Source organism: Camelina sativa, chromosome 5 (assembly GCF_030686135.1).
Source record: "Camelina sativa cultivar CO46 ecotype springtype chromosome 5, ASM3068613v1".
Taxonomy (NCBI): Eukaryota; Viridiplantae; Streptophyta; class Magnoliopsida; order Brassicales; family Brassicaceae; genus Camelina; species Camelina sativa.
The window spans coordinates 10,866,509-10,882,694 of record NC_141884.1 but is presented as its reverse complement, the minus strand read 5'-3'; the positions used below and the strand labels follow the sequence as shown (position 1 = coordinate 10,882,694).

Here is a 16,186-nt window from a genome sequence, read left to right as displayed (position 1 = left end):
ATAAACTGAAAAAATCTAAAAACCAGTCAAATGTTTGAACCACAAATGAAAAACTACAATAGTAGTATGTCTCTAAAAAACTTTAGCTTTAACATGTTATTTATTGTTATCGTTAGCCTTTGATGGGTGACATAAATCGATACCATACCGTTTTCATTTTTGTGATTACTAAGTTATTAACTATAATAATTACTATTTACCAATTGGATGCATATAATAATTTTGATTATACTATACCATCAATTCAATAATTACATTTTCTACAACATTTTTATCCATATATGAAAAGAGGCAATATTATATACATATATATATATCATCAAATTAATAATTACATTTTCTCATCTTTTCACCTTCTTTTAGACTTCTACTGTCCCCATCTGCAAATGTCCGTACACAGAGAAGCAGAGAGACTAGTTTCATGAAACTTTCCTTCAAGGAACAACTTAAACCATTGCAAGGTTGAACTTTTCCCCCTTCTTATATCTCTCCCTTTCTCTTTATCCTCAAACTCAAACCCTAAACCCATTTGTTTATCTTTTGAATTCTGAATAACAACATTCATGTAACAATCTTTCCTCTATCGTAGAATCTAAAAAACCAAATTTTTGATTCCAAAGATTATAAATAAAAGAGCAAACTTGTTTGAAATTAGGTTCCAATTTCTGGTTTTTCCCAATCTATCTTCTTAAAAGATGGTTAAGTAAAAAAATGTTAACTTTTTTGATTTTGCAGGTGTTCAAAAAAGAATCATCTTTTTTAGAGTCAGTCGTCGTTGAACCATCTTCATGGAAGGTCACAAAGTTTTGTTTTTTTTTCTTCCATTTTCTCATCAAAGTTGCTACCTTTTTGTTTATCTCTTCATGGAAAATCTAAATCAGTGTTAATTGTTGTTACAAACGCAGAAAAAAAAGGAAACCTTTACGAGGAGATGGGTTGTTTCGATCCCAACACTCCTCCTGCTGAAGTCACGGTGGAGACTAGCTTCTCTCAAGCCGAACAACCACCACCACCACCACAACAACAACCGCCGCAAATTCTTGTCGCCGGAAGCACAAGCAATAGCAATTGCAGTGTTGAAGTAGAGGACCTCTCTGAATTCCATCTCAGCCCACAAGACTGTCCTCAAACTGCTTCAACACCTCTCCAGTTCCACATCAACCCTCCTCCTACACCTTGTGATCAGTTCCATAACAATATGATTCACCAAATGGCTACACATCATCAGCAACAGCAATCTGATTGGGATCAGCATAATGGGTATCAAGATTTCGTCAACATGGTTCCAAACTCTGCTACAACTCCTGATTTGCTTAGTCTCTTACACTTGCCTAGATGCTCATTGCCTCCTCCTCCTCTTCATCATCATCATCATCCTTCTTCTATGCTTCCTAACTCATTCTCAGACATTATGTCTTCTTCCTCTGCTGCTGCTGTCATGTACGATCCTCTCTTCCATTTGAATTTCCCTATGCAGCCTCGAGATCAGAACCACCTCAGAAACGGGTCTTCTTGTTTACTTGGAGTTGAAGATCAGATTCAGATGGATGCTAATGGTGGAGTTAATATGATGTATTTTGAAGGAGGACACAACAACAACAACAACGACAACAATGGTGATGGGTTTGACAATGGGGTTCTCGAGTTTAACACAACTGGTGCTGTTACTCGTAAAGGAAGAAGATCTCAAAAGTCTAACACTTCACCTACAGAACGTGAAAGAAGAGTTCACTTCAATGATCGTTTCCAAGACTTAAAGAGTCTCATTCCAAATCCCACAAAGGTATATACTTTGCTTTTGATTTAGTTCATGTGTATGAGAGACTATTGAAAAACATTGTTGTGGCTTAATCTCTGTAGATTGATAGAGCATCCATCGTTGGAGAGGCTATAGATTACATCAAAGAGCTGTTAAGGACAATAGAGGAGTTTAAGATGCTTGTGGAGAAGAAGAGGTTTGGGAGATTCAGGAGCAAGAAGAAAGCTAGAGTTGGAGAAGATGAACAAGAAGAAGAAGAGGACACTGTGAATTACAAGCCACAGAGCGAAGTAGACCAATCTTGTTTCAACAAGAACAACAACAACTCACTGAGATGTTCTTGGCTTAAGAGGAAATCCAAAGTAACTGAGGTCGATGTTCGCATAATCGATGATGAAGTAACCATCAAGCTCGTCCAGAAGAAGAAGATTAACTGTCTCTTGTTCACCACCAAGGTACTTGATCAGCTTCACCTTGATCTTCACCATGTTGCAGGTGGACAGATTGGTGAGCACTACAGCTTCTTGTTCAACACTAAGGTAATGAAATTTTTAGTAATATATTTGAATCTGTTTTTTTTTTTAACTTTTCAGACCAATTAAACTGATCTTTTTTTTCAATTTGATTTTTGGAGAAGATTTGTGAAGGATCTTGTGTGTATGCAAGTGGAATTGCAGACACAGTGATGGAGGTTGTGGAGAAACAGTACATGGAAGCTGTTCCAAGCAACGGTTACTAGTTTTACCAGACACACTTGTGGGGTTAATTTCTTTTTTTTTTTAATAACTTTTGTTGTACTCCCTAATGACTGATTCAGTTATTATTAGTCACTTTGGTTAATTCTCATGTTATCTAAGCTAGAGTTAGAGTGCTGATGAGGCTCTTGGTCTGGATTTTGTCTAACTCTATAAATTTCTAGCTTTATGAGAGTTTTAATTTTCGACCATTTTAATCTGTTTTGAGTTTTTACTTTTTAACTAATTGCTTTTTGGCTTTTGTTTATCAGAAAAATGTTTCATTGCTTTGTGTGAGGCTGTGTCTGTGAGCTAAGCTTTATGGTATTCTTGTTCTTGGTACACTGAAACATTCGATCAGAGTAAAATTAAATGGAAAATGTTTAACTTTTCAAGACCAAAATCGTTTTTAAATGCAAAATAAGATAGAAGTATAGAACTAATAAATCAACAAATTGGAAGTAAATTTGACCCCAAAAAAATAAATATTGTAAGAAACTTTAAACACCTCTGGGCCTGGGGTTATAATAAGCTTTTGGAATAAAAACTTGTCATGGGCTTTCTTTTGTAACTTCCAACTTTGGTCATGATGGTTTGCTTTCTTTTTTCGGCTCTCTTGTCATTCCTTAAACCCAGACCGGATCGCCTCAAATAATTTTTTTTGGCTTAGGGTGTGTGGTCTGGCCTGACCGGTTCAAACCGGATTCATCAAGGAGGGTTTTAGAAGTAGTGAAATATAATTGTAAATGTTAGAATATGTTTATAATTCTTAAAACAGTAGCTTTCTTTGTGTGCTTTTCACTTTTTCATTCTTTATGTCACACTAATGTTGTGTCAAGTCCAGTTCTAACAACTTGTCAACTCCTTAGTTCGTTCGTGCATTGCTGTGGTCATCTTATGTGGTAAACTCAGCCAAAATACTCTTTCACTAATAAGTCTTTTTCTTCTTCTTTTACATCAAAATAGATTACCCACTATACTGTAGTACTAATAAACCATATTATGCATGGGTATTATTACTAGATACCACAAATTTGAAGCATAATTAAGGAACTACCACTATGTCAGAAAAGTTGGGTAAATACCACTTTTCTAAGAGGTATTTTTACTTGTTTGCCCTCAAAACTTTAGGGAAGAGATAACTGCAGCAGATATAACGTGTAACATAACGAAATAGCATGTTACATTACAAAATAACGGAATTTTCACTTTTTTAGATTCAATGGTGGGAGGGAGAGAAGGGAATGGAGAGAGAGAAGGGAGAGATGAGGAGAGAGAGGAAGGAGAGAGAGGCGGAGGGAGAGATGGGGAGAGAGAGGAAGGAGAGAGAGGCGGAGGGAGAGAGAGGAAGGGTGAGAGGCGGAGGGAGAGAGAGGCGGAGAGAGAGAGGAAGGGAGAAAGGGAGAGAGAGGAAGGAGAGGAAGGCCAAGCATGTAATTAACTCACCCCCAGTCTGACATGTACTGTTTCATTTGTGGTAGTTTCTTAATTAAGTCTGATTTCTATGCTATCTACTGCATATACTCATTATGCATTTTGTATTATATTTTAAGTTTACAGAAAATAAATATAAAAATTGCTTCTATTCCGGTTCAGGTTTCGGTTCCGGTTAGACCATCAGGTTAATCCGGACTTAAGAAAATCATTGATTCTTTATTAATTTTGGTTTCCTAACTAGGAACTTAATCGCATCATCAGTGATGTTCTTACAATGAGCCTATTTTAATTTGGTTAAATCATATTCATATGGTACCTGCTTTGTCACAAACTGGATTATGATCCTCACCACGACTTGTCTTTTGCCATCTAATCTCCGTCGTTTTTAATTAATCAACCACCATTACTTAATTGATCACTCTTTCTTTATTTGTTAAGGCTATGATTTTGTCTCAATTCTCTTGTCTTTTCCTCGTTGTCTATCACTCTTTTTGCTTATTCCCTATTTCGAACAGGTCATATATATATACTCATACGTAAATTTGTCTTTTTGAATATATTTTCACGTTTTAAATAAAAATTTGCTGTATCACATGTTTCAACTTATTATCAATTTTGGCTGGATAGAAAACAATTTAAAATCAGATAAAATATTTATTCATACGTAATTAAATCCAGTTAAGATCCTATTTCACATACATTCAAGTTATTCAACCTCCATGTATTATTTATATTTTTAACAAACCTCCATTTTCTTTTTCTAATGTTATATATCTCTATCTCTTAGATTTTATTAATTATAAACACAAACAAACAATCTCATTAATTTCTATACATTATTGTCTCACCAGATGCCAATGCACACTAGTGATCGATCTAAACACCCAAATATGTCGTGTCTTAATCCATTTTGAGAAACATTAAAAAACAAGTATGGTTAGCAAATTATAAATGAATGCTAGCTTGCGTTTGAAGTATTCCTTTAAAGTCATAAACTTATTATTAATCTTCAAAACTCATATACAGTACGTAGACTACCAAATCCGAACGGTGATAATAGTACAGATCCTCAAAAATATTTGCATCTTATGCGTATTGAACAACAAAAATTCTCATCCAACAAAACTTCGACATGTTGTTATGATTTAAAACGTTCATAGTGTTGCTTTATTGGGTTGAGAAAGCTTCAACGAAAAAAAAAATAGTCAAGAAAGTCAAACAACCAATTGATAATGAGATTAACAATAATGATGATAACGAAAGCATCATTAACGACGTAATAACACAATATATTAAGAACGTCATAATATCTTTTATAAATCTAGATAATATAACATTTAATCGTACCTTTTATAGATCTAATCGAATTACCCTACACATAAAAAATACTTTATAGTTTATCTTATCAACCTCTTTTTTTGGTTAGATTTTGTTATTCGAACTAAGAATATACCTTTATAGATTGGATCGACTTGATTGATTTATAAGATTCACAGTCTTGGATTTACAAGAATCGCTAATTCGAGAAATTTTCATCCTCTAATATCTCTTACACTTGAAAACAATTATTAAAGCACAAAAAAAAATATATAAAGCAATTAAGGTGGACACACACACTTTCCAGCCATATAACGCAATAATGGAGTTTTTTTTTTTATCAAGAAAAAAAAAGTTTTTTTTTTAATATACACTTCAACATCACCATCGCCTCTATTCCAATAATTTCATTTGGATACAACAAACAAAAAATAAGAGAACCAAAGAAATTGCAGAATGAACAAAGCAATTTAAATATCATTATCACAAAATTATAGTTTACTAGTAGCTTTAGCTGAATACTAATTACAAGATCAACATGAGCTCATAAGAAGTTGTTCTAAATACTCGGCACCTAAATCTTCAAATACCACAAGTGTACCACTTTCTTGCTTCACAACACTCTGCTTACTACTTCTTGATGTTGAAGAAGCAGATGAAGAAGAAGAGTAAGAAGATGAATTAGAAGAAGAAGAAGAAGAAGACGAAGAAGAGGATCTCTTCTTCCCTCTAGGCCGGTTCCTAAGCGAATGTTTCCTCTTCAAGGCCATAACCGGAGATCCTCCGTCATGAAGATTCACATTCTCCATTTTCTTGAGAGACTCTCTAACCACTTCCACGGGGAAATTAAGTGTCGCGAGAGATCCTTTGGTGACGAAAGCTGCTTGATCGTAAGCAAGAGCGGCTTCCTCGGCCTTGTCAAACGTCCCGAGCCAAACCCTAATCCCGTTCCTTGTGGAATCTCTTATCTCAGCTGCGAATTTGCCCCACGGCCTTTTCCTCACTCCTCTGTATGTTCTTTCTTCTTCATCAATCCCAACTTTTTCTTCCTCCTCGGAGTTGGAAACTTCACTGTTTTGGATCTCTTCCTTAACCATCATCTCCGACGACTCAAATGAGAAAAAGTCATCGGAGTAATCATAACTAGGGTACAAGAAAGATTGAGGATCAGAAGATTGATCAAAGAAACAACTCTCGTTCCATAAGAGTGATTCTTGTGATGAGCTCCAAGAACTCGGAGAAGAATACATGGGAGATTGGGAATATTCCATGAGTATTTTTTTTTTTTTCTTTTCTCTTTTCTTGTTTTTGTTATCTATTCTTGTTTGTGGGCAATAAGTTATTTCAAAACCTAATCCTATATATATAAGAGACACGGAATTTATAAGATATATGAAAGTGGGAAGTATTTTATTGTAATATTGTTTTCATAGGTCCTATTAGACAAATATGGCTGCCTTAAAAAACTAATAAAAATTCTTATACAACCGCATGGGGACCAACCACAAAACTGGTGTCTTGTTTTTTTTTTTTTCATTTCAATTGGAGGAAGAAAACAAGATTTTATACGGATCTATCCCTATTTCAAAAGCAAAGAAAGAAAGAAAAAAAAATTGGTGTTTTTAGTTTCCACGTGGCGGATTACTATTTAGAGGGGTGACGTTAGGCGGCGAGATACCGACAAAATAGATGAGATCAGCAATATCATGATGTGGCACTTGTCACCCACGTAAGTTTTGATAGACCTCGATTGTATTGTAGCTGTAGGAGGACCTGCGCTTATTGTACTGAGTTGAGTCTCCCAGAGTTGACTTGAAACATTTCCCAATATACGTTATATTAGTACTCAGATATATTCTCATAACGATCATAATTCATAACTATAGCAAAAAAAAAGAAAAGAAAATATGGATATAAATGTTATCGAGCAATGCAATATTGCAAAATGACATTTATATATTATCATTTAGAATTTGGTCATTTAGTAGCAGATATATATACCTATATTTTTTGTGAGGATATCTTTGACAAAAAAAAAAAAAAAAAGAATTTGTGAGGATATACTTTTTGTTTGAAGGATGCGACGAAACTGACATATTACAATTAATCTAGAAGATACAAGGTTAAATCAAACTATTATTAATTTATGGAGAAAATAAACATCTTCATCTATATTTTGAGTTAGTGAATGGTTTATGTCATGTGTTTTATAAACTAGGGAAAGTGTGAAGTCTTCCAGACGGACTGTACGTAGTAAACTGATCATTGCAAACAAATAAAAATCCATATGGTAATTAAAGTCAGATGTTATGTATATAGTTTTTGTGTTTGTTTTGTTCGTCCGATTGAGATTGTCTTCGTGTTACCATTCTCTTAACTTTTTTTTTTATATAAATCTAAGAAAGAATATAATATTTGCGTGGTTGACACTTGACAACACATAATACTGATAGTAAAAGTTTCACGACAATTTTTTTTGTGAATAATAATTGATGTTATCAACAGAAAAGACTGATGTAACACAATATTTCACCAAATTGTTATGTTTAAATTGGGCTCACCAACTTATTTGTTGTAGTATAAATATCCAACAAAATTAACAGCGCCATTAATCAAGATATATATGACAGCATTCTACAAGTTATATAAAGCTTATTACTGATATATAGAAATTCTTCCCATCCCATGTACTTCGTTATAATAAATTTATCTACACTTTTACTAGAAATCTTTATAACAATTGGAAATAATAGTATTATAACTAGATAGAAAACTAAATTAAATTCGTCGTGATTGATAACCATATAATTAAGTAGTATTATCCAAGATCGTAATACCAGATTTTTTAGTTTTTTTCGTCTTCATTGCAATAGCCTTTTTTTACGGTTGAAACCATTGGTTTAGTTTTTGTTTTGATTAAAATTTTTAAAAGAGAAAAAGAGAGATCGAACTGTGGCCCCTAGAGAGTGGTCTTCTCTTGATCTGCCGACAGCCACTAATTTATAAATTTGGCACAAAGACAAATTAGATATTTCTGTCATAAAACCATTGGTCAATAATAATTGGTCATTTATGGTTGGAGAATAGGGTTCTGTAATAAAGATCGACTGAAACGTCACAAAGCTTAACGAAATTGACTTTTTTTTTTTTTGTGTTCTTAAAAAATCGAGAACTGAAATTGGATGAGGTTTCCTCGACACCACCTTTATGATTGGAAACTTTTTGAATGGATTCTATAATGCATATAACGGTTAAAAAAATCCTGAAACCTGTGTTTAGCTAAATTAATATGGCGCTAAAGTGTTTTCTCTTTCTGATTGAGAGGAAATGGTTCTCGATCAGATTGAGTTATGGATCAGACTGGGAGAGATCCTCTACATTATACTCAAAATGTTGTAATGTAACTTGTATGCTAAGATATTTATATGAGTTGATAACATCGAAGTATCATTTTCAGGAAGTGTTTGACTTGGTGTATTATATGTTGTGATATGTGCAAAATTTGCTTGTTTCTTTCACGTTTGATAGACTAGAATTTCTCTACTACATCTACTGACTCGGAATGTGTGGGTGACTTTTTCAGATAACTTCTTGTGAATCACAAAATACACGTATCATATTCATATCAAATTGGCTAATTACTACCTAACAGTTAAAATTTACTTCTCGTAGTTATTTTTTATTTTAATAATCCATTACATTTTTAAAAAAGTTTTAAAATAACTTGAAATTATAAATTTCATATAACACAACGCATGCATGTATAACAATAGAAAAGTTTGACAAAAAAATTGAATAATTATAACTTGAAATTATATATTTCAGCTTGTTAGTTTAAATATAATGGTATGAATGTAATTAAGCCTTTTTGTTTTATTAAATTTCTGGCGTTTTCAAGCATCTGATACAATCATACAACTTGATGCTTATAATTGAGTATAACAGTATTTCTTTCCTCTTTTAAAAAAATAAAAAATAAAAGAAAAGTATTCCTTGATGTTTTAAATTAATATGCGTTACATGACTAGTCTCTATATTGTTTGTCGTCCACATAAAATTCTTGCAAAAAAATTACAATAATAACAAATTAAACCAAAATATCTCATTCAATATTATTTTATATCTTATAAATTAATGGATCGTACTTGTTTGTTAGAAAGTCTTGTCTACTCTATATTATATAAAGGAAAGTAGAGTACTCAACAAATAATATCATGAAATGTTTCATAAAGAAATGTTAACTGGACGTCCTTAATTAATGTTTCTACTGAAGACCCTTTTCCAGTAACATTCTTTCATGGATGATGCTTCACCATGCAAAGGAGGGTCTGTTGCAATTAACCGCCGATAGGAAGCAACCGTCAGGGTAATACCTGTTTTTGATGAAACGACTGAAAAGGAAATCAGGGTATTGGATTAATCTCCAAGCTTGTTTTGCCAGAAGAGCTTGGTAGAAAAGTTTAATGTCTTTAAATCTAGACCCCCTTGTTCTTTTGTCAAGCATAAACGTTTCCAGACTATCCAGTGTATCTTCCTTTGATTTTCAACAGAGCTCCACCAGAAGGAAGACATTGTACTAGAAAGATAGTCACACGTAGCTTTGGGTAATTTAAAACACAACATTGCAAATACAGGTATGGCCATTGCAACTGTCTTCAACAGAATCTCTTTCCCTCCATGAGAGAGCGATCTGGCAAACCAACCCGACAACATATTCTTGAGTTTGTCATTGATGTATGCTAACATCTCCTTTTTTGATCCACTGAAGTATTCTGGGAGACCGAGGTAAGTACCTGCTCCTCCTTGAATGTTTGGACCAGTCTCTGGCTGGAAGATGGAAGAATGAGAGCTCCTTTCATAAAGAATATTCTGGTGGACCTGGAACTAAAAGTTAGTGATCTTATTGATCCTATTGCGAGGACATGGAACCCATTAATCTTAGAGGAACACTTCTTTCCACGAGATGTGGAATTGATTCGAGCTATTAAACCAATCCTCTCCTCGACAGATTTCAAGGTTTGGAAGCACAATAAAAGTGGGGAATATAGTGTAAGATCAGGGTACTGGTTGGCGTGTCAGGTTTTTTAAGAAGACCAAATCAACTTTGCCACCATGCTACCCTCTCTTAATGGAATCAAAGACTTGATTTGGAAGCTGTTTGCTCCCTCAAAGATCAAAATATTCTTATGGAAGGCAGTCTCGGGTGCTATTCCGGTAGCAGAAAAGCTAAGATCAAGGGGAATGCGCATAGACATTCATTGCCAAACTTGTGGAATGGAGGGTGAATCGATTAACCACTTGTTGTTCGTTTTCACTCTAGCTCGTCAGATTTGGGCTCTTTCAGGGTTCCCGCTGCCGGAGGAAGGATATGATCAAAATTCCATCTATCAAAACTTCCATTTAGTTCTCAGCCTCACCAAAAACGCCATGGTGCCATTGCAGACAAGACGATCCCTCTCCTGGATCTTATGGTTACTCTGGAAAAATTGAAACAACTTGGTGTTCGAAGGTAATGTCTTTCTGGTCCTAGATATGGTAAAAAATATAAGAGAAGACACGGAAGAATGGTTTCAAGCCCAAGAGCTGGATAGTTTAGAAGAAGGTAGAATCCAAAAAGAACAACATATGCAGGTTCAGGCATGGAAGGCGCCTGATAAACCTTGGTTGAGCTGTTTCTTGGGATAGAGGAAAAGACATCAGTGGTGCGGCATGGGTCTTAAGAAACTCAGAAGGATCGATCCTTCTTCATAGCCGAAGATCTTTTGGTTTGATCTCTTCAAAAGGAGAGGCGGAGTTACAAGGTCTCCTTTGGGCTATCGAGAGTATGACGAGTTTACACATTCCTAAAGTCATTTTTGCGATAGATCAAAAGGATTTGGTAGGAGCTATCCTCAGACCAATCGCTTGGACAAATTTCAAACTGCAATCACAAGTTCTGTTACAGGCGCTATATCTTTTTCCCGCCTGACAAGTAAGATTGGAAGTTTGGAATGCAAACCTTGGTGCCTCCCTTATAGCAAAGAGTATCACTAGGGATGAACGATCACAATCATATGTAGTCCAGGACTACCCTTTTTGGTTACATACGGGTTTTGAAGCAAATAAAGTAGCTTCTTAAACTTTTACTTTTGGTTTTTGTGCCTGTATTTGATTGTTCTCGTTCTCTTGTAAGTGATAAACTCAGTTTGGTTTAACTAATAGAATCATTCTGTCGAAAAAGAAAAATTTAATACTTTTAATGTTTTTACCTAACTATACTTTTCACGATTTTTGAAGACGGAATTTTTTTAGATGTTTTAATACCGATCAGAGAGATAGACCAAGTCATTTCCTTTTAATACAACATTATATATGTAGTATAATTGCATTACGTTTTTATGTTATAGGGCACGTAATTTTAAATAAGACTGAAAAATTAAAATAATTCCGACCAAAATAAAAAAAAAAACAACTAGAAGATATAAATCATATATATATTTCAAAGGGATGAGTCATGAGTGGGTTGATCTGTAGCAGCTTCGCTGCAACATAAAACCCCATAGAAGGTAATCGAGATATAATAATGTAATACATAAATACTAATTAAAAAGAATCGTTAAAATACAAAAATTAGTTGGCATGGCTATTATTAGGATTAACGTGCCTTAACCCTTAAGGGATAGTATTACTGTTCATTTACAATTTACTGTGAGCATTTTCATTTATTTCATCATTGATCAAAAAAGTTAGGCTATTCTCATACTACTAAACACTTTTTTTTTGTTACATAAAAACTCATTAAAGTATATTTTATTTTACCTTTAAATAAGTGTATTTTTGTTAATTGGTGGTAGTTCATTAAAATAAAACGTAACCAACCAGTACAAGATATTCTGTGTAATCAATAACTAAGTACAGACTACAAAGGCATGCGATAATGTACTATTTCCATGTGCTACAAATGGAAAATATGGATATTGATTATTTTCCCCATCACAAAAAGTGGGAAAAAGAGAAAACACAAGAGGGAAAAATAAAATAAAATTATATTATTGCTGAGTATATACTATTTATGCTTTGATGAAGAGTCTTTGGAAACTTGAAAGTAGCGGACAAGAGAGAGAGAGAGAGAGCTTGCCTGCGCGACAAACAAAAATAAAATGGTTTTATCCACTAAAGTGATTGATGTTTGACCTCAACGTCCAAGTGCATGCCCCTTTTGAACAGATATACATACATTTACATTCACAAACCATATATATTTGTAACGATACCTAGTGACATATATTATAACGACAATCAAAATTTATCAACATTTATTGCAAGGGGTCACCTTTGTTTTTCTTCTAATGTAATTATCTTACATATGATAGAATTTGAAAGGGATTCTTTAACATAAGTAGTTTCGTTAGGAAAACTTTCATAGGATGTATATGGGGTCGAGAAAGATCACAATCTAAGCATCATATCCCTCCCTAATCCTTATATATGAGAATACTAGAGACTGCCCACTTGATGTATATATATAATTGAAACCACATAAAGAAGTTAGATCTCTAAGAGAGTTTCTAGAATCACAAAGTCTTGTTAATTCATGTCGTTCGTTATTTATTGTTTCACACCACAGAAGGAAAACAAAGTCTATATATTATTTGATTTTCAAAAAAAAAAGTCTATATATTAAAAGATTGAATAAAATTGTTTAGTTTAAATTGGAGCTAAGGCTCATTGATGGTGGACCACTGGAATTGAACTTAGTTATATGACTTTATATGGCAACTTGAAATAAGATAATAACAATTAATAACTAATGAGAGAGACGGTGCATGAACACTCTAACTAATTCCTTAATTTTTTACTCAAATTTTATTCTACTTTCACTTTATAATGTCCGACCCTGGCCTTGCTCATAGCGAAGGTCAAAGACCCGTAAACTAATTTATCATCTATACTAGTATTTTCGCAACAGTTTTTGCTCAAAAATACTTTTTAGAAAGTTATTACATTTAATGTTGTGACTTTAATATTAGTTACCAAAATTTCAAAATTAATTATAGGTAAGATTTAAAAAAGTAAAGAAATCTTTCTACCTCATTCAAACATAAATATATGATTCCCTTTCATTTTCATTTGAATTTATATTTCAATTATCTTGAATTATTCTATAATACATTTATTTAATAAAAATTGTGATTTTTTTCCTGCATATGATGTAATATAAAATTTATAAAACGGACATATATTAGTCAGTAGATGAATAAAAAATACGGATTATCCCACATCGTCTAAAAAAATTAGGCAATGGTTAAGAGTCATACTATAAAAGAGACCAAAATGATTCTGAATACAAATAAGTAGAAACTTTGATTTTTCAGGCACTCAAACTTTAAAAACTTTTATTTGGTTTATTATGGTTCTTTATTTTAAAGATTTTTAAAATTTTAAATATGAAAAATATTTAAAACTTTTAAAAATTTAAATATAATAAATATTATACCTTAGATACACAATAAATATTAAAAATTAAGATGATATAGTGTGAGTTAAAATATCTTGGGATGGGGTTATAGAGCGGGACGGGTTTTATTGATATTTATATAAATTAAAAAATATCATTAATGTAATGTTATACGGACAAAACATCATTTCATTATTTTGTTAACACTGTCAGTATAAGAGAATAGACATATATAATTAAACGGATTAAATAAATATTATAAAAACTAAATTATATTGTGATACTATATGGTTTATTTAACAATTATTATATAATTATAACATATTTAACCAACAAATACAACTTATAATTTGAATATTTTAGTTATAAATAATTTTGCCCCGCGGTATACCGCATGTCCTAATCTAGTTGTTATTCTAATCGGTGAATTATTTGTTTATTAAAAAAAAAAAAAAAAAAAAACTTAGTGTAGATTCGATGTCCCCACTAGATTAAGGATAACTATGATAAAACTTAGTGTAGATTCATTTCTGATTAGTGTACTTAACAGTTAGTAATATTCAATTCCTGGTGGAACTTGCTAAAGGTAAGATAGATTTGTAATCCTATTTTGAACGTTATACTTTATAGATTGATAGGTTACATAGTTTTTACTTTTTTGTTAATATCTATTGGAAACAGCTAGCACGGTCCCATATTTAATAATCTCTATTTTAATTTTTGGTCTGATATATAAGTATATAACCACTAGACTATTAACCCTCGATTTGCGGTGATGTAAGGAATTATTTAAATACAGTATTGTAAAATGCTTTAGTATGGTATTTGTCTTGAAATTTAAAATCTAAAAACTAGAGATATAATTGTTGTTATTAGTACTCTTCAACATATATATTTTTAAGAAGTTCAAGAAATCAATGTCAAGTTTTAGAAGTCAGTCAATATTTGATAAAAAAATTATATTTATTGCAATATATTGCTTTGAACAAAGAAAAAACATTGGTCCTGATTTGGCTCCCTCATTTATAATTGAAAAATGAAGACATATAATAGAGTTAGGATTTGAACGGATGTAGTACTTTTTATATTATTCATTTAAAAAAAAACATTGTGTATCTTGGTTTTTAAAGTTACTAACTCATGTGATCGCAACACATGTCAATTTTATCGAAAGATTTTGACATGTGTAATATAAAAGTTTGTTTTAACAATTTTTAAAAAAGATAATGATAAAAAATTATTAAATTAAACAATTTTTAAAATAAAAAGTGAAAACTATAAGTCTTATCCATTATGATCGAATACATAAAATAAAAATATAATTTTATTATGATGTAATATACAGTTAAATTTTATTGTAAAATGAAGTGTGAGAACTCTCAATTCGATTTTCTTATATAAAAATATTATCAGATAAATACAAAACCAATATTTGAAATAATGTTTAAAATTTAAAATATTTTCTTATGCCCGCGTAAATACGCAGTCCTAATCTAGTTGTCTATAATATTTGATGAGTATGTTTTGAATCCTATTTTCTTTGGATTTGTAAATAACAAATCTTTATAGGTGAATTTTTCTTTTAATGAAGCTGATGCATGGTTTTGATCCAAAAATAAAAATAAAAAATGAAGCTGATGCATGGAATCTTTCTTTCCAATTGAATATCAGCTTAATGCTCACAAAGAAAATAAATTTGAAAGCTTATAGCCTTATACCATACAATATAAATTTATATATACATTTTTTAAGTACATTTTGGGTTATACCATTTTATTTGTACTTATTTAGAAAATTAAACCCTACAAAATTTCCAAAAATAACATTACTCCAGATTTTGTTTCCAAAATATATTACATACCATTTCAACTAAAAAAATACAACAGAATCAATTTGGAAACAGATACTATGAAGATATTTAACCACACTTTTTATTGTGTATTGAAGATATTCGATCTCTGAATCATTTGCAAACAAATAAAACAACAATTTGATTCTTATTTTGTTTTCCAAAACATGTGAGCTTTGATTCTTAACGTAAGAAAAACTTCGATTCACATTTATTTAAATATTATAATTAATATATATATATATATAAACTTAATAAAATTTTAAAATATTACGAATATGTAAAATTAAAAAAATTAAATACTATATAATATGGTAATATAGTAGATGAGTTATAAAGAGGACATTTTGGAATTAATAAAATATTATTAAATTTGTGCTAACACGGATTAAATCCTCATTTTATTATTTGTCAAAACTATTAATATTAGAATATTTGACATATAAAATTAAGTTGATTTAACTAAGATTGTGTAAAATAATTAAATCATTAAAAAAATGTGACTTAATCATAGCGTATAAATGACTTATTATGTATTTAAATCTCTTATTTTTTGTTATGATAATTAAAACTAAAAATAGAATCTCAAACACTAAACAAAACAAATTAAATATAACAAAAAAATGGTCATTAAGTATATTACAGGTTAAAAA

At 31.6% G+C, this 16,186-nt stretch overlaps 3 protein-coding genes across 4 annotated transcripts; 2 read left to right on the top strand and 1 right to left on the bottom strand.

Moving 5' to 3' along the window:
* Positions 1–335: 335 nt before the first annotated feature.
* Positions 336–2,705, top strand: LOC104786498 (transcription factor bHLH10-like). Of its 2 annotated transcripts, none has more exons than XM_010511920.3 (5): positions 336–461; positions 736–795; positions 906–1,783; positions 1,861–2,298; positions 2,397–2,705. In XM_010511920.3, exons 2-5 carry the CDS (start codon positions 789–791, stop codon positions 2,496–2,498), a joined length of 1,425 nt encoding a protein of 474 aa, XP_010510222.1. In that variant the 5' UTR covers positions 336–461; positions 736–788; the 3' UTR covers positions 2,499–2,705. The 2 variants fall into 2 exon arrangements, with proteins under 2 accessions (XP_010510222.1, XP_087306009.1); XM_087449883.1 differs by having other exon boundaries at positions 454–655.
* Positions 2,706–5,704: 2,999 nt separating this feature from the next.
* Positions 5,705–6,728, bottom strand: LOC104786496 (ethylene-responsive transcription factor 15). Its single transcript, XM_010511919.3, has one exon. It carries the CDS (start codon positions 6,516–6,518, stop codon positions 5,781–5,783), a length of 738 nt encoding a protein of 245 aa, XP_010510221.1. The 5' UTR covers positions 6,519–6,728; the 3' UTR covers positions 5,705–5,780.
* A 3,361-nt stretch (positions 6,729–10,089) lies between these two features.
* On the top strand, positions 10,090–11,215 carry LOC147943543 (uncharacterized). Its single transcript, XM_087512268.1, has 4 exons — positions 10,090–10,326; positions 10,441–10,592; positions 10,652–10,756; positions 10,933–11,215. Exons 1-4 carry the CDS (start codon positions 10,090–10,092, stop codon positions 11,213–11,215), a joined length of 777 nt encoding a protein of 258 aa, XP_087368394.1.
* Positions 11,216–16,186: the final 4,971 nt, after the last annotated feature.

Excerpts from the sequence above, each read along its gene's own strand:
- LOC104786498 (XM_010511920.3), top strand. Across the intron at positions 1,784-1,860 it reads TCATTCCAAATCCCACAAAG|ATTGATAGAGCATCCATCGT; the intron begins GTATATACTTTG and ends TAATCTCTGTAG. Across the intron at positions 2,299-2,396 it reads GCTTCTTGTTCAACACTAAG|ATTTGTGAAGGATCTTGTGT; the intron begins GTAATGAAATTT and ends TTTTTGGAGAAG.
- LOC104786496 (XM_010511919.3), bottom strand. The coding sequence starts at position 6,518 with ATGGAATATTCCCAATCTCCCATGTATTCTTCTCCGAGTTCTTGGAGC.
- LOC147943543 (XM_087512268.1), top strand. The coding sequence starts at position 10,090 with ATGAGAGCTCCTTTCATAAAGAATATTCTGGTGGACCTGGAACTAAAA. Across the intron at positions 10,327-10,440 it reads GGTACTGGTTGGCGTGTCAG|GCAGTCTCGGGTGCTATTCC; the intron begins GTTTTTTAAGAA and ends TTCTTATGGAAG. Across the intron at positions 10,757-10,932 it reads AAACAACTTGGTGTTCGAAG|AGGAAAAGACATCAGTGGTG; the intron begins GTAATGTCTTTC and ends TTCTTGGGATAG.